Source organism: Enhydra lutris, unplaced genomic scaffold, assembly GCF_002288905.1.
Source record: "Enhydra lutris kenyoni isolate GAN:26980312 unplaced genomic scaffold, ASM228890v2 scaffoldscaffold12, whole genome shotgun sequence".
Classification (NCBI taxonomy): Eukaryota; Metazoa; Chordata; class Mammalia; order Carnivora; family Mustelidae; genus Enhydra; species Enhydra lutris.
In genome coordinates, this window is record NW_019154096.1 from 6,572,858 (window position 1) to 6,598,239 (window position 25,382).

Below are 25,382 nucleotides of genomic sequence, written 5' to 3' on the forward strand. Positions count from 1 at the left end.
CTATTTATTTATTTGAGAGAGAATGAGTGAGAGAGAGCATGAGAGAGGAGAAGGTCAGAGTGAGAAGCAGACTCCCCAAAGAGCTGGGAGCCTGATGCGGGACTCGATCCTGGAAGTCAGGGATCATGACCTGAGCCGAAGGTAGTCGCCCAACCAGCTGAGCCACCCAGGTGCCCCATAACATGTTCTTCTAACGAGTCTTTCATAGCTATCTTTAAAATAGTAACACTTATACTCATGTTTCCTTATAATCATATTTAACAAATAAGGATTTTTTCTCTCTCTCTCTCTCTCTCTCTCTCTCTCTCAGGAAAAGTAGTTAAGAGCCTATTACCCAAATCTTTGCAAGACAGACAACTGAGGCCAAGTGCAGGTCTCCCCCAAGGTCCCGGTCATTGGACAGTGTGAGGGGCTGGGAGAAGGCTTCTTTCCAGTGTGAAAGGAGAGTGGACCCCATGTCAGAGAACCCCAGTGTGGTTTTAAGAATTACAGCGGCGTCCTGTCCTTGGCATTCACTTCATCTCTCGTAATATCTCATTAACACGTCTTCTCTGGCGTTTTGTTGCCTTGTCACATTTTTAAAAAATTTAACACTTTTAACCGCCCCCCCCCCTTTTTTTTTTTAAAAACACGTCTTCCTTTATCATCCCAATTTTTGTCTATGTGCTGCTGGGGCCAGCACACGCCATCTTGAACTTTTAAACCTCTTGAGTAAGTAAAAATTGTAATGCATGAAATCTTTGATAAAGAAAATGCCTTAAGTGCGTACAATTCTTCGGAACACTTTCATAACCTACTTTTTTTAAAGCTTGTGCGAGGAGATTCTGGTTTAACATTATATATTGAAGCTATTCTAAGATTAATTTTTAAAAGATTAAGTAAATGCCAAAGATAACATTCTTGCAAACAGCCGCTCTCAGCTTACCTTGTTAATATTGATGAAATCACATGATAAAGTCACTTGACTTTTTAAGTCAAGTCATAGAGTAATTGTGGCTGAATTTTCCGTGTTTGTTACTTTTAAAACTTTTTGTAATCTTAATTGTAATCTTCGCCCAAGTGGGCTGATAGTGGTCACCTTGTTTTTCTTTCTCCGGAGAGACAATAGATCCAGATAAATGTAACCACTTTTTGTCTTAGATCTTTCTTGTGAGGTTCAAGTGAAATTGCAAATAATTTGTTTGGACGGGCAGGAGGGCTAAGAGAGGGCATTTCCTTCTGAAGAGAGATGACCCTTCTATCTCACAATGGAAAATTCACTTTGGTGTTTGGAGTATTCTTGGTCAGACATTACAGGGTTAGTATTACTCTCTAGCATTGTTCTTCTTCGTATTGTTTCATTGTGTTGTGCTTTTTGTCATACTTAAAATTAAAGGTACATACCTTCACAAGACAGCTGTATGCTGAATTAATTCTTGTCCTCAGAGGTGGTGCGCACAGCTTTGCTAGGAGACAGTGATGCCTCTATGGTGAGCAGGTCTGACCCAGTTTCAGAAATCTGGGTGGGGGGACAACACACTGAGCTCTATCCATACATTATAAGTAACCCACTTTAACTGCTGCAGTTAGGAATGAAATGCAGGGGGTACTAAAAAATCTATTTTTTTAAGATTTTATTTATTTATTTGAGAGTGAGTGAGCACATGGGGGTCCCGGTAGAGGGAGAGGGAGAAGCAGACTCCCCGCTGAGCAGAGAGCCCGATGCAGGACTCGATCCCAGGACCCTGGGATCATAACCTGAGCCGAAGGCAGACGCTTAACGACTGAGCCACCCAGGCATCCCCCGTTTTTTCTTAAATTTTTTATTCACACAACTGACACGTTACTTTGTTCCTCTTGTTAAAAAATGCAGGTGATGCCAGCTGTCCTCCAGACTCGCATTTCAGTAGGAATGTCCATTCTGCCCTGTGATTTACAGAGTAAATGATCAGTATCTCAGAGAAAAGCCTGTCCGTTGTTTCTAAGATTTTTTTGTATATTGAACTCAGGTTGCCCCAGGCCAAGGAAACATGAGAACTCCTCCCACTTGAGAGAGAGGAGCCCACAGGACTGACGAAGAACAGGGCAGGAGTAGAAAGGGAGGGAATGTTTTGTCCAAGGTTCCCCCGAAGCTAGTACAACTTAATCTAGTTAACCAACGGGGAACTGGAGGCAAAGTTACCAAACGCAGGCTTGTTCACGTGTGTCTGTCACATAATTTCATTGGAATGACTCATCAGCTGAAATTGGAAAGATTTTTAATTCTTTCTTATTTTGTGACTCATACACGTAACCTAGACATTTGAGGCTGGAATTTTCCATATGTGATCTCTACTGTTGTTGTCCCCCGTTTGCGGATTCAGAAACTGAGGGCCCCTCGGTTAGTGGCCTGTCCCACGGCTATAGAGTTCCCACTCGGAGAGAGGTGGGAGGTCACTTACTGTTGACCGACGGGCTCCTTTCCCGACCTCATATTTTCTCAGAGATCTCCTTGACTCATTCAAGGTCAGATAAATTGTGAATTCTTACTATAATGTCATTTTCGTGTTCTGAGCCTCTTCCCTTTTTATGACTGGAAACACATTCTACCCTGTCATTGTTGAAGCGCAGGTACGGGGTCGGCTGGGATGACTCAGAAGGGGCCCACTTACCCAGCCGGTGAACGTCAGCCTGGGGCGTAAGGCCTCAGGAAACCTCGTTAGCAGCAACGGAGAGCCCTTCACGATCCTTTGGCCAGCCCACCCTGAGACAGTCAGCACCCCCCCCACCTCATGCCCACCCTGAGACAGTCAGCAACCCCCCACGGCACTCTACTGTTAGCTCTGCTTAGAACGTTCCTACTTCAGGTTCTCGAGTCCCTGGGGGGCTGGCTTGGTGTGTTGGGCCCCTGAGAACCTCGCTGTGCCTGCAGAGTTCCATGACTGAGTGCCCCGTTTCCCTGTGTTTCCAGGTCCATCATCAGCAGAAGATTCTTCTGCATCGTCGGCACGCTGTACCTGTACCGCTGTATCACCATGTACGTGACCACCCTCCCGGTGCCCGGCATGCATTTCAACTGCTCTCCGAAGGTAAACCGGGCCCTTGTTTGTGTGTCCTCTTGCCCAGGGGGCCTCTGACTAAGGCTGGAGGAGACCGTTGCCTTGGAATGTCCTCCAAGCCCTGCATCCTTACTCGGGAACGTTACAGAGTCACACGGCAGGGCACGTGCGCGCCCCCCCTTCTTGGACTCTCCACACCCACCAGTGCACCCCAGCTGGGAGTGTACATAGTCTTAGTGTTCTGGAGGCAGGGAGGCCCCATGTGTGGGTGTAGCTCTCTGGTTTCCTGCCAGACATTCGAGATATTACTCGATCCCTTGACACAGATCCAGGAGCTTTTAGACGCTTTTTGCTGCTCTTGGACGGAAAGTTGGGCTTCCGGTGGTAGGTCTCCCTTCTTTCTATTAATCCCACAGTGGAGATCTGCAGAGCCGGAGACACCGTCCCTTTCCCTTGCACCCTCCCCGACCCAGGCAGGGTCCCTGTTCCCTGGAGGCACATTTTGCCCTGTTGATCTTCTCAGGTAGCACAGAGACCTGCCCTTAAACCCCAGTCCTCTCTCATTGACTCTGTTTGTCCGTCGGGTCCACAAAATGCTCCTGACCCCCCAACCTTGACCTTGCGATGCTTCCAACTAGGGAGACCACTGGGACTTTTGAAATAGTTAGCAGAAGATTGATTCAGTTTTACAAATGTTTGCTGGCCACCAAGATCTGACGCAGTAAGAATCAGAAGAGGCCAGCTTCCTTGACCAGGTCGGGAGGATGCAGGGGACACTGCGGTGCGTTGGGAATCATTTCTTTGCGTCGGTAAAACACCCATGTGCTTTCATTTCTTCCCCTTTAAGTTTTGGTTTTTCTGGAAAAGTCTGTCTGCTAGAACTGGGAAAGGGGGTGGAAAAATTCACCAGGTTTTCAAAGTGGTGTCTTTATCACTTGAAATTTCGGATACCTCTAGGTTACAGGCTTCACTGCGGCCCCTTCTTAGACTGAGGTGTGTGCTCAGGAAGATGGCTGGTTGCCTACTTCACTCTGTTTTGGCTTCAAACTCTTCACTGAACTATGGAGAAGCCGTATGGAGAATGAGTAGTCCCACGATCTCTATCTGCAGCCTCCCACCCCACCCTGCGCCTCCCATCTTGCTCCCTCTTCCTCCAAAGAAGCCAGCCTCACGTCTTCTCCAGCCTCTGTGAGAATTCTCGAGCACTGCCTTGGCTGCTGGGTTGTAGGAAGTATCTTCTGATCAGTGAAGGTCCAGTAATGGAGACTCTTGGCGGGAGCCTGGCTTGATAAGCCGTGTGTTCTCAGTAGTAGGTGGATAGTTAGGAGTGTTTGACCAAGTTGAGTTGAGCTCCTTCAAGGAGGCTGTGCATGGGGAAGTTTCTCCACCAGGGAACACGGCATGCTGGGCCCAGCCCACAGTCAGGGGTGTGACGTGGAGGGGTTGTGCCGTGTGGACGATCTCCTGAGGACCTCTCTGCCACTCCATCGAGTGGCCGGCCATCCCAAGCTTGGTTAGCACTGGTGCTCAGAGAGCCCTCCTGAGTCACCGGCAAATCCAGCCAAGGTCCTGTGGCTATAAATAGTTATGGTTTTTCTTGGTAAAGACAGAGGTCACAGCAGGAACTGTGCAAAAAAAGCCAGCCTGAACGTGCCACTTGTGTATGGTGTTGCCAGAAACCCTGCCCTGGGCCATCCTTTCATGACGGTCATTTGGAAATTGGGATTTTTTAAAAGTAGAGGAACACAGGAGGGGATGGAACGTAAGCACAGCTTAGCAAAAACAGTCAGTCAGGGACTTGTTAAATCTAAATACTTCTTTTGTAGAACAGGCTCTTGGAAGAAAGGATTCAGAAAACAATTTATATTCTGAAAACGTTCACATGCATCTCTCGGAGTAGAAACGCTCGTATGGGGAGCCTGTGTGCGCCCAACACCCAGATCCAGGAGCTCTCAACACTTGGCTGAATTTTCATCTCTCTCTCTTTTTTTTTTTTTTTTTTTTTGGAACTATTTTAAAACAAATGTCAGACAATGTCATTTGATGGTTATGTGCTTTAGTAGGCATCTGAATATTTTGGGCGTTTTATGGATAACTCTGATGCTGTTGGTATAGTCAAACATGAGTGATTCCTGGTTCATAGAATAGCTTGATTATTTTTAAAATGCCTTTTTAGGGGCACCTGGGTGGCTCAGTGGGTTAAATCCTCTGCCTTTGGCTCTGGTCATGATCTCAGGGTCCTGGGATCGAGCCCCACATCGGGCTCTCTGCTCAGCAGGGAGCCTGCTTCCCCTTCTCTCTCTGCCTGCCTCTCTGCCTACTTGTGATCTCTGTCTGTCAAATAAATAAATAAAATCTTTAAAAAACAAAATGCCTTTTTAAAAGAAGGGTTTGTATAAGTTAGGAGCCAAGGTCTTTGTGTTTAGTTGCTATGTCTCTTCAGTCTCTAATTCTAGGGCAGTCCTTTCTCTTTCTTTTCTTCTCCCCATTTGTAGCTCGCAGAGATCAGATGGGTGGTTCTGTGTAATAGCCCACATTCCGGATTTTCCCCGTTTGATTCTTTGTCATGTCGATTAGCCTTTTTCTCTGCTCCATTTCCTCTCTAAATAGAAAGTGGGCTCTGGAGACCTCTCGGGCAGGAAGACTCCCCAGATGAGACAGGATGATTTCCGGAGCCGGACGGAAGAGGCGGGGGAGGCCGTGGAGGCCGTTGCTGCCCCTGGCCCGGCGGCCCAAGCCCAGGGAATCCAGTGGCTGGTCCGGGCTAGTGGCAGAGGGAGAGGGAGCGCCAGAGAGGGGACCCAGAGGCCCGGGGCTCACCGGTCAGGACCAAAGGGAGCCTACCCGAGAGTCATCCCTGCCCAGTGGCTCCCTTCAGGGTCTCCCCACAGCAGCCTCCCCCTTGAACCATTGCCCAGTGAGGCGGCTTCTCAGCTGTATCTGTATCTTTATACAGGCTGAGTCACAGGAAGAGCAGAGGTCGGAGGCAGGGGCTCACACCCCGGTGGTCCCCCCATGTGGCTCTTGTGTTCGCTGCTCAGGGCCTCTGGGCCTTGGTGGGCAGCACGGCGCTGTCCCAGGGAGTCCGAGAGTGAGGGCGGCCACACATCAGGGGCTCTGTGGGTGCCGAATGGCACGTGGAGGTCAGAAGAGAAGCTGGTGTCCTCACCGTGCTCCATCCCCCATGACTGACCTGTCCCACGACCGACCTCTCGGTGACTGTTTGCTTCCCAGGCCCGCCTGGCGAGTTGGGCCGCACAGATCTTCCCTGTCGAAAACGCTCCGTGAACTCGGTCCTGCCGTCCCGTTAGGCCCCGTCGTGGGTGCGTGTCATTCCTCCCCTGACGCCAGGCTCACGCCGTGCAGCCGCGATGGGCCGGGGCCAGCAGGCCGGTCGAGGAACCCCGAAGGTTGCTCCCGTTGCTCGTTCTTTGGCTGTCACCGCGCGCTTCACCCGACAGGATGTCGCGGTCATGGGAACTGAGGAGGGAGGAGAGCGGGGCCCTCTCCCAGCTGCGCTCCCGCTCCGGAGAGGAGCCACGGGGCAGCGGGCACGCTCACTTCCCACAGGAGTTTCTGGGCGGCGCTTGTCCTGTGGCCTGGGGACGCGGGACGGGCCTGCAGCAGGGGCTGCCGGGCTGTGTCGCCAGGGTTTGCCTGTTCTGCTCGCCAGAGCGTCCCTGTGGGCAGCACGTGCACAAACCAGAGCGCACCCGCTCGTCATCCTGGTCCTGTTCTTTAGGATTCCCTTAAAAAAAAAAAAAACCTAAGAAAACAAAAAACCGCAGAAGTATTTGAGAATTCTTCAGTGTTCTTAGCTTCCTGCAAGGAAGTTTTTTCTGTTGTAGCAAACTCCAAAAGGGGAGAAAAAACAAACCACTTACCCTGGGCCTGGATCCAGACAGCCTGAGACCAACGGGGGAAATAACTTTGGCTGTTTCCAGCTCTCATCTCCGTAGCTGCAGGAGTTAATCCGGGGCTCGGTTTAGAGTGAGGTTCTGTGGTCTCCATGGCGACCGTAGGTTTGCAAACCTTGGAACAGAGGGGGTTTCATCAGAGCAGGACACTGCACAGGGTGACACGGTGTTTTTAGTGCCTTGATCCTCCCGAGCTGGGAAGAGCCCCCGGAGGACAAGGGCTGTGTTTGGGCGGCCCCTGGGGTAACGGTTCAGCGGGACAGGAAAGCACCGAGTGAGGACAGAAGGGCCTTGTTGCCTCTCCTGCTGTCAGTCGTCCTGTGTCACCCGCATGGGAATGGTCAGGGCCTGTCCTGCACCCTGCAGCTGAGTGGTGCTGGTCCCCAGCCTCCCAGGCCTCCTCTGGGGCCTCCTCTCGGGCACCATCACAGGCTTCGGTGGGGGGAGGTGGGTCGGGGAAGGCCACACACTCTTGGGAACCACGCGAGCTCCCTGGTGCATTCTCAGGCTCTCCAGGTGCAGCGTGAATGGGGCAAGCTTCCCTCTGTGCTCTTGGGGCTGTGATCAGCTGCCACCCTTATCAGCGCTTTTGTTTTTTTTAAGATTTTATTTATTTATTGGACAGAGATCACAAGTAGGCAGAGAAGCAGACAGAGAGTGGGGGTGGGGAAGCAGGCTCCCCGCCGAGCAGAGAGCCCGACGCGGGGCTCGAATCCAGGACCCTGAGATCATGACCTGAGCCGAAGGCAGAGGCTTAACCCACTGAGCCACCCAGGCGCCCCCTTATCAGCACTTCTGTTGCCGGAACAGCTTCATGTCATCCCATTCAAGTGTGTGGAACCTAAGTGGTCTGTGCCTGATTTGACCTCATTTTCTGCTCGCCTCCCCATTTCTTACTGTCAGCATAACCTGCCTTTTTGTTTGTTCTCACTTCTGTTTCTTGCACAAAACTTCCTGAGCCTTCCCCTTCCCAGACCTCTTCTTCACCTTCCTCTGTCTCTCTCCACAATTCTCTTCCTTTTTTCAGGGGCAAAAATAAATAGAAATATGCAAAATCATTTTTTCTCTCTCTTAAAAAGATTATTTTTTCCATTTTAAAGAAACTAAAGATTTATTATAAATACAGTGAAAAAATATAAAAAGAGGAAAATTTTTACCATCACTCCTGGCCCTGTTTACTGTTGATGCTTCTGCATATTTGTCCTTCGTGTACATTTGTCTTCTGCATTTCTGATCGTGCTGTTTGTGTAGTTATTCCTGTTTCCTTATAGTTAACGCTTGATATATGCAGTTTTACCTGATTTTATAAACCTTCAACTTTCTAAATTTTTTAAAGATTTTATTTATTCATTTGAGAGAGAGACAGAGACCAAGAGAGCTGTAGGGAGGAAGCAGGCTCCCCTCTGAGCAGGGAGCCCGATGCAGAGCTCGATCCCAGGACCCTGAGATCATGACCTGAGCAGAAGGCAGAGGCTTAACCCACTGAGCCACCCAGGCGCCCCAACTTTCTAAATGTTTTTTTGTTTTGTTTTTTCCTGACTCTCAGGCTCCATGCCCAGCACGGCGCCTGATGCGGGGCTTGATCTCCCGACCCTGAGGTCATGACCTGAACTGAAGTCAAGAGTCTGATGCTCAACCATCTGAGCCACCCTGGCACCCCCAAATGGTTTTACTGAAGAGCCATCACCAGGGGGACTCACTCTCCTAGACGGCAGGGAGATTGTAGATGATGCCCAAGCAGGTTGATTATCTCCTGAGCGAGTATTTCTAGAGAACCTGCCCTGTGTGGGGTCAATTTTGAGGATCCACAGATTTTGATACCACAGGTGTCCCCCTCCTGGGCACCCAGATGCCGTGACAGACCCGTGACCCAGCAGATCGCTCTGACTTGCCGAGCCCTGCCCATGACCACATGTGGCACCCCCCCCCAGAGAGTGGCAGACACCATTGGGTGTCCGCTGTGCCGAGGTGATGCCCTCTGAGCCAGATCTCAGAGGGACGAGCAGGAGTTTGCCGTGGGTAGTTGAGCAGAGGAGTGGGGAGAACAGGAAGGGTGTGGAGGGGGTCAAGGGAAGGGAGTGACCCTGGTGTGGGACCCTGTGGCGAGTGGCCAGAGCTAAAGCCGGAGAGGCACGTGCGGGCAAACTTGAAAGGGTCTTGTCACCCTTCGTAAGATGTAGGCTGCAGGAAGCCAGGAGTGATTGGAGGAGAAGGAGGAGGAGGAGGTTGGGGTCATGTGTGTCCCTTAGAAGAACCCCCACACATTACAGGAAGGACACTGGAGGGAGGATGGAGGACCCACAGTGATGCCAAATCCTGTGTTCCTGTTCCCTGCCACATGTGATTCCTGTCGCACTGTTGGATTCAGTCCTCCCGAGGGAGCCAGGGTGGGAGGGGAGATGGCAGTCAGTTCAGGGATGCTCCACTGGCCTGTTGCCCCCCAGGTACCACGGGTTCTCAAGCAGTGCGGCAAGGAGCTGGGCTGCTTCTCTGTTGTGTATGTGAGGGAAGCAGGTGAGGCTGTACCGGCGTGGGAGTGTGGACAGGGCAGAGAGGGCTGTGTCTGGGGGACGTGGGGCAGGGGACAGAGGTTTCCAACATGGCAGCAGCCATCGTGTGTGAGGAGGTCACCAGAGTCAGAAAGCATCCAGTAGGCATTCAGGAGCCTCGGAGATGGCGGTATGGACGTCTCCGTGAAACATTACCCATGTGTCACCCGCAGGTGGGTGGGCGGCTGGACTTGCATCCTGAGGGAGGGGCACTGGAGCTGCCTGGACACCACCAGCCCAGCCGTTTGCCCAGAAGCCATATTTCCTCCTGGGCAGGTTCCCACCGGCCAGCTTTGAGACGGTTGGAGGATCCTAGTGAGATAATGGCGGTAATTGATTATAATACTTTAGTAAAAAACCTTTTAAATATTAGTGTTAAGGGTAGCTCCTAGATGGAAAAGAAATAGTAGGAACAGAAAATTACCATTTGCAGTGACTGCAGTAGTAATTCCAGCAGGAACCAAGAATGGGTGCCGAGGCCAGTGAGTCAAAGGTTGGGGGCATCATATTTACGTACGTTAAGAAAAACACAAATTATGGCGCCTGGGTGGCTCAGTGGGTTAAAGCCTCTGCCTTCTGCTCAGGTCATGATCTCAGGGTCCTGGGATCGAGCCCCACATTGGGCTCTCTGTTTAGTGGGGAGCCTGCTTCTCCCTCTCTCTCTCTGCCTGCCTCTCTGCCTACTTGTGCTCTTTGTCAAATAAATAAATAAAATCTTAAAAACACACACACACAAATTGCTGATTAATTATAGAGGGACAGAGGTGTGTATTCATTGGAGAAATCTGGCAGGTGCTCCCATAGTCAAGTGACCAAACCAGTCGCAGGCAAATGTTATCAGATGCTTTTCAGTGCGATGTGCTAAGGAGGGCACACCATTTCTGTAATAGTCTTGCCAGTCACATCAACTTGGCCTTGAGCACAAAAACAATCCAATGAAACAAAATCAGGGGGCATTCTATAACGAAACCTAGACTGGAATCTTCAGAAATATCAGGGTCTAAAAGCAAAGGCCATGTCAAGGAGCCCTGAGATGTGTTCTCTGGCTGGACCCTGGATCGGGGTATAGATGCTTTGAAGGACGCACTGAGACCCTCGGGAGCCTGAGTCAGGATGTCTGCAGACTGCGATCCTCGGGCCTCCACGTTACACGTTGAGGCTTGTGGCCATGGAAGACGACGTCCTCGCTTTTACATATGGGGTGAAGCATCCTGGTATATCCAGCTTGTCCTCACCTGGTCCAGGAGAGAGGAGAGGGCAAAGAAAGCCAATGTAACAAAATGCTGATGATTGATGAGTCCAAGTGAAGGGTCTGGGGCCGTTCATTGTACAGACAATACCCGCCCACGGTGGCTCCATGCTTGTGGTGCTGGAAAAGCCATGCGCATTCAGTGGAAGCCGTGCCTCAGCTTGCGTGAAATGCATGTCATTTCCTGGGCTAGCAATCCTTTCTGGTGAGGCTGGAGCCGTGGCACCTACGCAGCCACTCTGCTTCTCGCCGGGGGACCGTCCTCAGTGTCGTGCGTGAGGCAGTCAACACTTGGTCATAAACTGGGCTTCGTGTTAGATGGTTTTGCCCAACTGTAGGCTAACGTGAGCGTTTTGAGCATGTTTAAAGTCAGCAGGGCGGGGCACCAGGGGGCTCAGTCCGTGAAGCCTCTGCCTTCAGCTCACGTCACGATCCTGGGGTCCCAGGATCAAGTCCCACGTCGGGCTCCCTGCTCAGTGGGGTGTCTGCTTCTCCCTCTCCCCCTCCCTCCTTTCGTTCTCTATCTCTAATTAATTAATTAAAAAAAAGTTAAACTAAATCTAGAATAAAGTCAGCAAGGCTGAGCCATGAGCTTTACTGGGTTGGTTATGTGATGTATTTTTGACTTAGGTTATTTTCAACTCACTATAGGTTTATTGGGCTTTGACACCATCAAGTCGAGGAAGATCTGTACCCTGTAGATCCAGAAGTTTCCTAACAAAAATCTGAGGGAGCTCTTTTAAATTTTTTAAATTAAATTTCAATTTAAAATTTTTTTAAATTTTTACTTCATGAACAGGTAGGGTGAAAGGATCTCTCAACACTTGAAGCAAAGATAATTTTGTTAAAGAGGTAATCATGCCTTTCTGCAGTGCTGGATTTCTTCAATGGGACAGGCAGGAATTTGGGTGAATGGAAATCCATAGCCGACTTGGAGATTGCATGTAGCTTTGATAAGTCACCTTACGAGAGGTCATGAAAAAAATATTAAAGGTTTTACTCGGGGGCTGAGGGGAAGGGAGGCTGGTTGGGGATTAGTGTTTCATGGCTGATAATTGTAGAGACATTCCTCCCCGAAAATAAAAAAGCCAGCCTAGTAGAAGAATGGATGGATGCATTTGATAACGGAGAGGTTACAGGGAGCTAAATCCTTCGGGGCTTAATGGAGGGAAAAGTCGTTTTTAAAGTTGCATATATGAGTTCTAAGAGGATGTCTGTATTCTCAGACATGAAATCTCTGTACTTCAGACCAGTCGACGTGAATATGATATTTGTGGGTGAGACAAAATCTTCCCAGGAATGAGGTAGTTCCCACGTGGAGGAGGAGTTCAGAAAAGCTTCTCGTGACCCCGGGTGAGAATCCGGAAGGGCCGCCTGTTCGGGGAGCACGCCCCGGTTTCCCGTGCTGGCTACCAGGCACGGAGCGCTCCCTCTGAAGGGCTTGGGGTTGGGGTGCTGCCGTCAGATGGGATAGCACTTGATGATGTCAGCGGTCACTTTGGGTGGTGAGGGCTGAGGGCAAGGAAGGGGGGGGTTCTTGCCACCCCCTAGGTGGGAGAAATGGGAAGCTAGAATGGGCAGAGCATTTGTCCAGAGCCCCTGGACGCTCTAGCCTGACCTGGGTCTTGGGTGGGCTGTGCACTCCTCGCTGCTTCCCGACAGCAGACTCGGAGACACTTGGAGCACTTAGAGCTTCACTCCAACATGGGGCAGAGCAGAGCAAGCAGAGTTCAAGTCCAGGTGGGAGCACCTTGTTTGAGGAGGCGCGAAATGCATCATCGGTGCAGGAAAGAGTTCCCTGAGAATAACATCTGTAGGAGGGGGGAAGTTTTTTTCTTAAAAGGGAAAAAAAAAAAACACTCAGTGGTTGGGTCAGGGGTTGGGGGGGTGATCATTACCAAATAGTGGTGTGCACCTGCGTCTCAGTGACGTGTGTGAAGCAGATGGATTTCGTGAGAACGGCAGCAGCCTGGGGATACCTTCGGCTTCCGTCACTAGGCAAGGCGTTTGCAGGAACAGCGGGCTCTCTGTTGGGACGCAGAGGCAGGCTTGCTGGGGTGAGAGGAAGGATCTGGATCTGATCCCGGGCGCCTCACTGCGTGAAGTGGAGAAAGAGCCTCTCTGTTTATTTGCTTATCTGTAAAATGGACATAACTTCTGCACCAACCACCTGACAGCCTTGGGAGGAGAGGACGAGAGAATTCATGGGAAAACTCTGTCGTAAAGTTGGAGTCTCTGTACAGGAGAAAGCTGATACGTTTTCTAACTTAAAACCACCCCACCACTCCCTGTCAGGCGAGAGTGAGGAGGTCTGAGAGCTGGTGAGAGGCACAGGTATGAAATAATGAGGCCGTTGTGGTCCCCAGAGCATCCGTCCGGCTCATGAACACACTCCCTGTCCCATGAGGGCAGCACGCAGTGTGTGCCTCTCCATGGCAGGCTGCCCAGGACGGGTCGGACGTGGGGTTCCACGGGTCCCTCTGTTCCTCGAGGCTGGGTTCCTTAGCGGGTGTGGACTGCCGTCCGCCTGTTTCCAAGCAGCTCTCTGCGCACAGATAGATTTCTGTATGGCGGTGAGGTGGTTCTTCAGGAATAAGACAGAAAGTTCCTTGCCCTGGTGATAGCAGGTGGATTCACTGAACGAATGAATGTGTACTTGGGGAGAGAGCTGCCTGGTCATGACTGTTGAGTGGGGCGTGACAGCAGGATGTCACCTCTCTGAGGTCCCGGGCTGCTCCAGGAAGTTAACTTCATGTAGATCCAGGTCCTGGTTGGTGCGAGCTGGGGAGATGGGGGCGGCCCGGCAGGGTGTGGGTGGGGTGCAGTGTTCCAGAGGGTTCGCAGGAGGTGTCCGGGACCTTGGGCCCCCTTCCCAGCCCCAGCTCTGAGCAGCCAGGGAATAGGACCTGCTGTGCTGACCTCCCAGGACTCCTGGGGAAGGGGCGGGGAGGGTACTCGGAAAGTGTCTGCTCCACGGCTCACCTTTAACCCTTTCATAGTTGTACCAAAGCCACACCGATCTGTGCAGCGTGGTTGGATGGGATTTGGCTGCAGGTTTCCCCTCTGGGGCCGGTGGGGGTGAAGCTCGGTGCGTGTCCCTGCGCTCCACGTGCAGTCTGCGGGGCCGTCTGCAAACCGAGTTGCCGTCAGCGCGCTGTGTTACTTGGCACTGAAGAGAACACTGGGTTTTGTGGGGTTTTTCTGTTTTTGTTTTTACAAACCGAAGGCTCCCTGGTTTCTAACTGTGCTCGAGTGGTCTGTGTTGGTAAGAAGTTACTCTCTTGCCTGGGCTTCCTTTCATTGCCTTGTTCTTGCTTAAGCATTTGGCCAGTTTACTTAATTTGTGAGCCATGCATTAGATACTGAAGAAAATGGCTTGATTTTCACCAAAAACTGACCTTTCTCTGTCCCTAGGAGACCATAATTCATGTAGTAGTATAGATCTCCTTTCACAGCCTTGTAGTGTCCACTGAGAAAGTGATCATGTGACTGTCCTGCCGAACGTCTCTGCTTTCAAAAGTGAACACTCAGAAGCCTTCTCCTGGGTGGGGGCGCACACTCCACGCTGTTCCCCCTGAATCCAAGTCAAAACCACTAGGCAGAATGTACGGAGCAATGTTTTGAGGACTCTGAAAGATAGTAGCAGGCAGATTGGGGAAGGAAACCAAAATGAGAAGTGGGAGAGATAAGCCATGAGTTTCCTATTTTTTCCTTCCCATATGTCCCGCCTGCACGCCAAGGCCACCTGAACCGCAGAACGGCAGACTTCCAAAACAGTCCCTCTCTTTCCAGCCCAAGGAGCAGAAGTGGAAGTCCCTTGGGGACAGAGACCGGGAGGAATCCTGCCATCTTCCCTGCAAACCTGTGAACGTATGGAATGTACATTCTAGACTTTTAAAAAAAACATAGTTGATTATCCCAAATGTGCTGTGCTGTCCTCAATAGTTGAAAATGTTTGTGAAATACACTTACTGCACAAGCATTGTAAACTTACTCTTTCATAATTTATTAAGCAGTTACAGGGGCGTCTGGGTGGCTCAGTCCGTTGAGCGTCTGCCTTCATCTCAGGTCACGATCCCAGGGTCCTAAGATCAAGCCCCGCTCAGCGGGGAGTCTGCTCCTCCCTGTCCCTGTGCCTGCTGCTTCTGCTCACGCCAGCTCCCTCACTCTCAAATGCAAAATAAAAGATCTTTAAAAAAAAAAAAAAAAAGGCAAGTACAGCCTAATTCAGTGCCTTTGAGTCCCTGTAGTGCGAGCCCAGTGTATCCCCGAAGATTCTGTACATTTCCGTATATCCCAGAGTTATATCCCGGGACTCCCGGTGTTTTCAGAACGGGCGGGGCCTGGGCCTGGACTAGCCAGGGGACAGCTAGCTAGCTAGCTTTTACTGGGTGCATTATTTCCAGTTTGTTGCTTTTATAAATAGTATCACAGTGTTTGTGCGTAAAGCTTTCTCTCCTGTTTGGGGTCATATCTTGGAGGTAGACTCCTAGAAGCCGTGTATGGGGGTCCCAGGCCATGCCGTTCATGTTGCTGGTCAATAACGATGATGAGTTTTGCGGGGGACTTCGCCAATCGTAATAAGGCTGTGAGTCCCCAGGCTGTAGGTGAGGAGTTTATGGCTTAGACTGATCCACCCCCCGGGGCTCACACTGCTGAGTGGCGAGTGAGCCCCTCTGCCTGCTCCCATGAGCCCCCGGTAACCCCAGCCAGCATGTCCCCTCCTCCTCACCCACCCATCTGAGATGGGTGACCCTGTGCCTGCCCCCGCAGTGGCCAGCTTCTGTGAGCTTTGCTGACTTGACGCGGGATGTCCATTTGTATTTCTGTTTGTTTGACAGACTTATCTGCCTCCAGTGGCTCATACCCCTTTGTCCACTAATAAACTGTGTTTCCCACCAGTCTGATTCTCACTTGATTTATGTGTGTGATGCACAGGGAAAAAATGGTAACTGGTTTCTGCTGCTGTTGTTTTGCAGTTTGTTTTTTAGTTTGTTTGCTTTTTTAAACATCATTAAAATAATTTACGTGGCTGTAACCATCTATCTTCTTTTCCTGTTGCCCACTAAGCTTAAAGAGACTAGCCCCCTTGCAGAGACCTGACCGACGGGAAAAGATAGTTTTAAAAGAAAGCTTAGGAGTTTTAAGGGCACTTGTAAGAAATGCAGCATTAATTTCTGGGTTTTTTTTTTTCTTGGTGTTATGTTTTACTTATAACGTCTCCCTCTTCCCTACACGTACAGGTTCCCCACAAGTATTTTCATGCTAAAACGGGAGGGCACATTATGGGATGATGGTACCTGAGAACAGGATTTCTAGTGTAACAGAGTTTTAGAAGGACAGGCTAAAATAATATAAAACGAAAAGCTGTCTAAGCTTTTTTGGCCATCATTCTCCTCTTTATCCATTGTTGTGACAGAACTGGGCCAAACTTTCAATCTAAACTTTAAAAAAAGTGTCAGCACGTTTATTCATGTATACAATCTAAAATATAAAATGGTTCTGCAGAAGTTGTTAGGAAAAACATTAGCTGCCCCCCACCCCAACCCTGATCCAACTCCAGCCCATGTTCCTAACACACTTGCAGCTCTTTTAACTGAATCTAGTAGTGGTTACCTTCATATTTTTTCACTCTTACAGGTGTGTGTGTGTATGTGTGTGTAAGTGACGTGGCAGTTCTGTTTCTTTTTCTGGTGGCAATCTTAACTGACCTACAGGGAAGGCTGGGACTGAGGTTCCTCGGGGCCCCAGCCCCAGTTCGGCGCCTTTTCTGCCCTGCCCTGTCCCACCACGGGCCGTCACACTTCTGTCTCCTCTTCCCCGTCTAGTTTTCTCTTCTTCTTTTCTTTTCTTTTTTTTTTTTTTTAATCATTTGACAGAGATCACAAGTAGGCAGAGAGGCAGGCAGAGAGAGAGAGGAGGAAGCAGGCTCCCCGCTAAGCAGAGAGCCCGATGTGGGACTCGATCACAGGACCCTGAGATAGTGACCTGAGCCGAAGGCAGAGGATTAACCCACTGAGCCACGAGGCGCCCCTAGTTTTCTCTTCCGATTTAGCTCCATACTAGCTCGGTGCTTGCACTATTCGTGTGTAAATGCTCTTTGTTGGCTACTCATGCGGGTCCTGTAATTACTTTTCTGCCCATTTTCTGTTCCCTGTAGTGTTACTCGCTTCTTGTATTCTTAATGGTCTGTGTGCACAGTCATTGCCACGTGGGGGCTCCTCATTCAGGGCTGTCAGAGGCAGGGGTCGACAACACTCTGTTGGTGTCGCCTCCCCGAGGACGACCGTCCCGCCTCCTGACCCGCCCCCTGCGCTGTCCCTGCTCACAGCCCCTTGGCTCTCCCCTCATTGGCGTTCCAGTGGGTCCTGTGTCTTCTTTTTTCTGCGTTTACTCCTTTGCTTTATGGAGCATATCTTTGTAATTCCCTGAAAACAAGAGTCCGTAGGTGGTAGATACTGTGAAATCTTGTGTGTGCACAAATGGCTTTGATTTATCCTTCACTGTAGGGCCAATTAATAATATGGCTGGGTATAGGATTCTAAGTTGGAAATCATTGTCCCCCAGAATTTGGGGGCATTCTTCCAGAGCCTTCTGTTCTCCAGTATTGTTTTGGAAAAAGCCTGACTCCTGGTGCTTGCTTTGAAGCTTGTTTTTAACGTCTGGAGGAGTTAGGGTCTCCTGCGGCGGGTCTGTTTGCTGCTGTCGAGCTACACGTTCACTGACCTTCTGGACGTGGAAATCCATTCCTTCTGTGTGGTGTGTTCGGCCTGCCGTCCTAACTAGAAATCCGGATTCCTGTTGTTAAAGGGAAATTGTAGTAAAGCAGTATTTCCCAAAGCCTGGAATACCATCAGTGAGATGCTGGAAAGGATCATGGTGATTATTAAATTGGGCAACTAACCAGACTTTGAAAAAGTGTGCTGACAAGCATAAAATACAGGCAGGCACGCATTTCATTCGACAGAGCAAATAAAAATTGCAGTGAGTGAGTCATTGAAGCCACTGACAACTCCCGTGTGCGGCCCAGACGTGTGCCGGAGACGGGTGGGTTATGTATGAACTCTTCTCACTCTCACAGAAAGGGAAGAACGTGCAGTTCTACCCACGTTACGTGAGAAGACTGAAGGCACGTCCACCTCAGTCCCTTGTCTCCATTGGGCCACCGAGTATCGTAAACCAAAGTCTTCTTGCATATGAGGGCTCCAGTCTCCAGCGCTCCCGCTAAGTGAGCGGAACAGTTGTCCCCAAGCCAAGTACCGGAAGTTTTCCCAGATGTTTTTGGTAGTGTATCCGTCAGTGACTCTCCCTCTGTCAGTGTGATTTTGAAAGTTGGGTTAGCGTCTGCTGAAATGTGCTGTAGAAAGTGCTAGTAGTTTTTAAGGAATGTTCTGAAGCCACTTGCTTCATCACAAGGCCTGTACCCCTCCTGAGTGCTGTCTGAAGAACAGCGGACGTTGAGCAGCAGACTTCACGGGGGTTCTTGTGTCCCTCGGTGTGAGCTCCTGAAGGCAGGACGCTCCTGGGCATCTCCTCTGTGCTCAGCACCCACACCGGGCACTTCTGTGACCAGAGGTGAGGGAATGAATGCTGAAGCTGCCTCCCCGGGGTTAGCATCAGGTCCCAGAGGCTCAGGGCTCTGTGTCACACGGACTGTCCCCGCCTCCTGCTTCAGACACCCGTCCCAAGTCTGGGCTGTCCCTAGGGCTTCTGACCCCCCTGCTATACATTGGAGGTTCCGGGGACCCTGTCCTCCAGTTTGATTAACTTGCTAAACGTTGCTCACAGGACTCAGGAGAACATGTTAACTTACCAGATTTCCAGTGTGTTCAAAGAGGATGTGACTTAGGATGCTCTGGGCGAGGTGTGTGGGAAGGGGTTCAGAGCTTCTGCACTCTGTCTGGACGCACCGCTCCCTCCAGACCCCTGTGTCTTGACTTTTCACCAACCTGGAAACTCTCTGAACCGTCATCTTCTGGGTTTTTGCGCAGGCTTCATTCTGTAAGCCGGGTGCATGAGGCCGTTGGCCATGGGTGACCACCTCCGCCTCTAGGCCCTCCCTGCTCCTTGGAGGTCCAGCCCCCTGGTGGTCTGGTCGGCTCTCCTGGCATCCAGCCCCCCTTCTTGGAGGCTTGGAGTCACCCCATTGACGTGCACGCTGATGTGCAGAAAGCGGCTTTTGGGGAGTCACCGAAGAAAGACACCTTGATGTCAGGAAATTCCCAAGGTTGTGCCAGGAGAACAAAGAGACCACATCCGTATTTCTGACTAGAAATCACCGTGTCACAAAGCTAATTCCTGACGGTAGCCATCATGGCAAGCTTCCAGGAAGACCAGTAACGAGTCTTGTTTTCTCTTCTCCCACCAGCTTTTTGGAGACTGGGAAGCGCAGCTGCGGAGAATCATGAAGCTCATCGCCGGCGGTGGCCTCTCCATCACCGGCTCCCACAACATGTGTGGGGACTACCTGTACAGCGGGCACACCGTCATGCTCACGCTCACCTACTTATTTATCAAAGAGTGTAAGTCATGACCCCTGCCATCTCCCCTGGTCTCTTTGGACTCTCCTGTGGGAGGCCAGGCCCTGGTGTCCCTACAGTGGCCCCCAGAGTGACCTGTGTGTGTGTGGACGGGGTGACTTGTTCCCTCAGGTGTCAGAGTAGCATTCGAGCTGCTGGAAGGAGCCAGAAGGACATCTTCCTGGGACCACAGGCAGCCAGTGTTGGGCTGGGTTGGACGTTCTCAAGCTCCTGGCTCCCCACTAAGCGCAGGGATGGAAGGGGCACAGTGACGTTCCTCATAGAAGCCGTGGGCTCGGGACACTAACTGAGGCAGGCACTGAATGAGAAATTCCCTTTAAAAAATGTACTTAAAATATTTTATTATGAGACATAGAAAAAATAATACTAAATATGCCCCCGTCCACTGCTCAGACTTAATAAACAGTGGCCTTTGCCGTTTTGGTTTCGTTTAACCCATTAAAAAGCCAATAGAAGGTAACTAGGTGATGAAGGTCTCTCATTCCTTCCCCTCCTGTTTTCCTCTGTCGTTTCTGTCATGTTTTGGTGCTTGCGTGTCATGGTTTGATGGTTTGTCACATCTGCTTAATGGTATTATGTTCTCTCTGGTTTTTCTCCACTTGTCTGGACTCCGGTGATGTAGGTGGGACATGAGGCTCTGGCTCATCGTAATGAACCATGGGCTGTTTATTTTTCTCCTTGTAGAAACTGCAGGTGTTCTCAATATTTTACTGTTAAAAACTGTCTCTCAATGAGCATTAGGCAGTTTCCGTGAAGAACAATGAGGATACCCGGGCTGCCAGACCTCGGAGGAGGGACGCACGCATTGCAGTCTGGACGTGTCTTGGGAGTGAGTGCGTGGCACCGTTCAGAGCGTTGGGTGTGGTTGGAATTCAGAGTGGTGGTAGTAGTGAGAAGCCACAGATGAACCGATCAGTAGGAAGCAGATCATGGAGTGCACCTTGAACCCCGAGAAGGAGTCTGAACTTTGGTTCTCTCACACACAGTGGCCATGCTGTCCTGTTTCTCCCTCAGAGAAGGAGGATCCCCTGTTGGGATGGGTGCAGGGTGGGTGGAGGGGGCCGGGCTGGAGAGCAGGGCGGGAGTGGGTCACTGGCTGCTGCCGTAATCCAGGGAAGACGTGGGGTGTCCTGAGCCCCATTGGTGTTGGCGTTGGTGAGATGTGGAGGGAATGGAGAAAGGTCAGCGGAGAGCCCGCATAGAGCAAGGTTGGCTGGGAGCATGGGAGACCACTGAAGAAGCAAGGCTTGAGAGCCCAGTTTGGGTCTTTTTTTTTTTTTTTTTAAGATTTTATTTATTCATTAGAGAGAGAGAGAGAGAACACACAAGCAGGGGGAGGAGCAGGCAGAGGGGCAGAGAGAGAAGCAGGCTCCACCTCCCAGCAAGGAACCTGACATGGATCCCAGGACCTGGAATTGTGACCTGAGCCAAAGGCAGATGCTTCTCCAGCTGAGCCACCCAGGTGCCCTAGGCCAGCTTTGGTCTTAAACTGAGATAGGGAAGACAGGAGAAGAGGAGATGTGCTTCAGGGCACTGGGAGAGGGAACGTAGGTGTTCTTCTGCTTACTCTTGGCACGTGACCAATTCTCACAGCTTCTTTTCGGAACCCTCAAGGCGCCGTCTTGCCCTTGTGCTGGGGTGAGCTGGCTATGGAAGTGGGGGCCGGCACGCCTGGTGTAAGCACTTGGGGAAGCGCTCCTGCTCGGTGCTGCTTGTACTGCAGTAGAGGCTAAGCCTTATCCTTGAAGGAAACCCAGGGTGCTACATTGGGAGACTGGGAAAACTGGGGTCACAATCACAGATTTTGAGTCCTGGTGCTATCATGAGCTCTGTGACCATGGGGCCCACCTTTGACCTCTCTAAGGCTTGGTTTCCTCAACTTTAGAATGAACTACTGGTAGCCACTCTGGCTGAGGGAGAGGAGAGGTGGTAGGAATGAAGATAAGCAGCATACACAGACTCCGGCAGAGTTGCGTGAGGAATTGTTGTGTTGTTAGGGTGCAAATACAGATTCTTCTGGGACTGGACTGTAGAGCCCCCCGCCCCTGCCCAGCCACTCCCTTTAAAGCCACAAACCTACCTTCCCCTTCTCTGCTTCTGATCCTGTTTCTCCTGTTTAGCTTTTTAATTTTTTATTGGCATTTCACATCTTCTGACATAGCATATACTTTACTTATTTACTGTAATTAATTTGTATCATCTCTCCTCCATACTGGGAAGGGATCTGCCCACGGGGCAAGTTCTTTGCCTGTTTTGTTTGTTTATCTCAGTAGCTAGAGCATCTCCCCTCCCAAGCACGTACAAGATGCTTGGTAAATAGTGGTTAAATGGAGGACTAGTTCGTGGACCCCATACGAGTCCAGTAAATGTGAACTTTCTCCCCCTGGGGTCGGGAGGATGGATCACATGCAGATGTTCGTGCATAAAACTTCAGACCCTCTTCAGCCCATGCTTCGAGAATACAAGGCTGGAAGGCCTGTGCTTGCAGAGATATTGATGCTTCTGCTAGGGGGCTTCCAAATCGGGGTTTGGACAGGTGTTTATTTGACCCTGCCCTGCCTTGAAGGCACTTGGACCCAAATCCCCAGGCATCTGGATCCTTTCTTATTCCCATTTGAGAAATGGAAATCTCAAAGACCTCCAGGTTAGGGGATGGTCCCAGAGCTTGGAAAGCAGATAAGACAGTTCTGTCAGCTGTGACTGCCTAGTCCCCATGTAAGGGTCTCCGGACCACTGGTACTGATTTTTGTTGAGAGCGTTAATTCCAAATTATTCACAAGTAAATTGACTTAAATGTCGGTGGGCTTTTTTTTCTTTCTTTTTTTTTTTGGATAGAACATGGTGTATCGTCCTGTCTGTTGTCCTTTTAAACTGTATTTATGATAATACAAAGCAAGTGCTAACCTGACAGAAATTACAGTCTGATCAATCATGAAATACGTGGCTGCCATTCTTACCTTGGTTACAGAGAAGCAAAAGCCCTTAGATTTGCTGCCACATGACGTGTTTCCGGAAGGAGAGGTCCACGTCGCTGGGTAGTGGGGTGGGTGCCCTTAGTGGCGCTGGGACAACGGGGCCACCGTGAATGTCTTGTCTTCGCAGACTCCCCGCGACGACTCTGGTGGTACCACTGGATCTGCTGGCTTCTCAGCGTGGTTGGGATCTTCTGCATCCTCTTGGCGCACGACCACTACACTGTGGACGTGGTGGTGGCCTACTACATCACCACGAGACTCTTCTGGTGGTACCACACGATGGCCAATCAGCAAGTGAGTGTCCTCTTCTCACAGGGTCACAGCCTCCCTGCCCACCCCCCAGGCCCAGTGGTGCACATACCATTTACAGACAAGCGTTGATTTCTCTCCGAGGGGTCGGCATCTCAGGTGGGGTTGTCCTTCATGATGCCGGCCCACTGGAGAATAAAAAGTGACCAGGGAAGGCGTGGGTGCAGCACCACAGACGTGGCGTCCATCCAGCGCTATGCCCCGTCTTCTCCCCAACCCAGACAAATGTCTCAGCTGTGCCCACCCAGTCTCCATCCCCCCCGCCAACTGAGTACAGAACATCCATTGCAGGGAAGTCACCGAAACCCTGACTGGAGGATACACTGATGGCTGCGAGATGGCGTGAGGCTCGTGTTGTCCATGCGCTCGCAGAATTGGCGTAGTTCTCCTGCTGGGCTGGGGCCCAGTTAGCAGAGTGCATGTGATAACATGCGTGTGTCACCAGGCACGTGGGGAGCCTCTGGGGTCCTTTGCAACCTGAAAAGGGACCGTCCAGACTCCAGGTGGAGGGTGGTTAGGAGCGTGCGTGTTCCTCTTGGGGCTGGGGCAGTGGCGTGTGCCCCCTGACTTAGGTTTCCTGTCCTTCTCCCAGGTGCTAAAAGAAGCTACCCAGATGAACCTCCTGGCTAGGGTGTGGTGGTACAGGCCGTTCCAGTACTTTGAAAAGAATGTCCAAGGAATCGTGCCTCGCTCGTACCATTGGCCCTTCCCCTGGCCGGTCGTCCACCTCGGCAGGCAAGTCAAGTACAGCCGCTTGGTGAGCGACACGTAACGGCGCACGAGGCGGGCAAGCGAGGAGCTGTCTGAAGTGCTAGAGCTGCACAAGAGAAGATGCCATGAACACACCTCCCTGACCCCGTTCTCCTTCAGCAGTTCCCTTGACTTAACCTATTGAGTTACCTGGTCAGCACTGTGATCTTTTTTTCTCTCCAAAGGACCTGCGTTGGACAACAATAAAGAAAATCTAACCTATCATGCACTGTACACATCTTCCTGTTCATAAGTTTGGGATTTCCATAACCTGCGACCACCATGTTCCTTTGTATATGATGCAACAGCATAAATGTAAGCTTTTATATCATCAGTTCTGGTCTTTCCAGGCACATCTGGAAATAAAGCGTATTATTTTCTTGGGAAAACATACTTTTCATATCTCTTGCCCCAAAGATTGGGCTGTAAGCCATTTTCTAGCAAATGTCTCTATGAAGGTTTCTAAGTACCTGAATGGGGTTCGATTCTGAAATCTTTCTACCTGTTGCACCGATATTCAAATAAAAATGACAGACACAGAAAGGTTCGGTAACTTTGGGTTTTGTAAAAATCAGCAGAGAGAGTGTGTCAAAAAGTGCAAAAAATAAAAAAAAAAGATTCTGTTATAAAGTGATTTTCTAAGTATTTCCTAACTTTATTTTTCAAAATAATGTTATGAAAACCAAATTTAAAGATTTTTACATGTCAGAGAGAAGAGAGTTAAAATTTAAAAATGCTTCTTGGGAGAGAACTTTGTCTATGTTTATAGTGCCTTTCTTGTCTTGATTGTATGGTCAGTAGGCAATCTTAAATGTTTTTATTTAAAATAAAATATTCCATGGAAATATAAATGTATGTATACACTACTAAATTTTGCATTTATAGCTAAATCAGAAGACTGCTTATGGTTTTTAAATCGCTATGAATTAGAGAATGGGGGAGTTAATTAGAAAGTCAGAGCCTGTTCCCATATTGTGAGCAGGCGGGAATGACACATATACCACTTAAATTATTTTATCATCTATTTGGTAGTTCGATTTTAACTATACAATGAAAACAGCCATGCATACTTTGTTTTTAAAAAGAGAGTTTTGAAAATGATCACTCAACTAAAACTTGAAAGCTCTAAATTAGTTATCCGTACTCTTATGACAATTTTGTTGGTGAACAACAAAACAGAGATCTATTTCTTTAAAATATATTTGTGCAGAAACTGCATGGAACTCGAAGTTTTACTCCCAACATGAGTATGTTTGGGGAAGTATTCTCTTCTATACTTGCCAATGTGGAGAACAAAATAGTTTTTTAAGAATGAAGAAGTATATATATCCATTCTGTATTTTACGCGGCAGAATTATCTTCCGTAGGGTTTTTTTGTGAATTCACAAGGTGATATTTGTATTGTAAAACAATAATGGTGAAGGAAATAAAAAAGGCTTTTAAAATTTTGTTTGTTTTAAATATTTGTAAAGTTATTATTCCAGAGAGTACACTGATATCTTAACGGCTTACCTAGATCATAAATTAATCAAAATGCACTTTTTAATAAAACCTGATACTTAAAATAGATGGCTGTTATTTCTAATGTGTTCACATCCTTCCTGGAAGTCATCGGCAGAGTCATTAAAGCAGAGGTAAAATGCTGCGTTTTGGATCTAGGGTTTATTCTGAGACAGGGCCTGTGGCAATTCTGTTTCTATCCCCTTAAGGTTTCTGAAAGCGGACGAGGGTCTTTGCAAACATACATAGACAGAATGGAAGGTGAGTTAAATTCGAGCTGTTGGCTAGAGATGTCAGGCTGGTGAGGTTTCCTTCGTGGGACTCTGGACGTGTGTCTCCGTCAGAATGCAGGATGGCCTCTGGGGAGGCCTGTTGCCCAGAATTCTGGGATGGGTCTTTCGCTGGTACAGCCTTTCCCCCGACCTTGACTGTCAAGCCGGTGCGGCCCATCAAAGGGGAAGGAAACTTGAGGAATGAAAATGAAGTATTGGGACATGTTAAAAATTGCATCTTTTCTTCCTGAGTCAAGTAGTTAAAAAAAAAAAAATGACCACAGGTTTGTATCCTACCTATGTA

General features: G+C 49.7%; 1 protein-coding gene across 1 annotated transcript in view; it reads left to right on the plus strand.

The window, feature by feature from the left end:
- The window catches only part of LOC111145303 (sphingomyelin synthase 1), a 260,654-nt gene extending 235,790 nt beyond the window's left edge, over positions 1-24,864 (plus strand). Inside the window, exons 9-12 of the mRNA XM_022500142.1 lie at positions 2,930-3,047; positions 19,101-19,254; positions 22,375-22,541; positions 23,149-24,864. Coding sequence (XP_022355850.1) covers positions 2,930-3,047; positions 19,101-19,254; positions 22,375-22,541; positions 23,149-23,328 — 619 coding nt within the window. The 3' untranslated portion in view covers positions 23,329-24,864. The remainder of the gene's footprint in view (positions 1-2,929; positions 3,048-19,100; positions 19,255-22,374; positions 22,542-23,148) is intronic.
- The last annotated feature ends 518 nt before the right edge of the window (positions 24,865-25,382 follow it).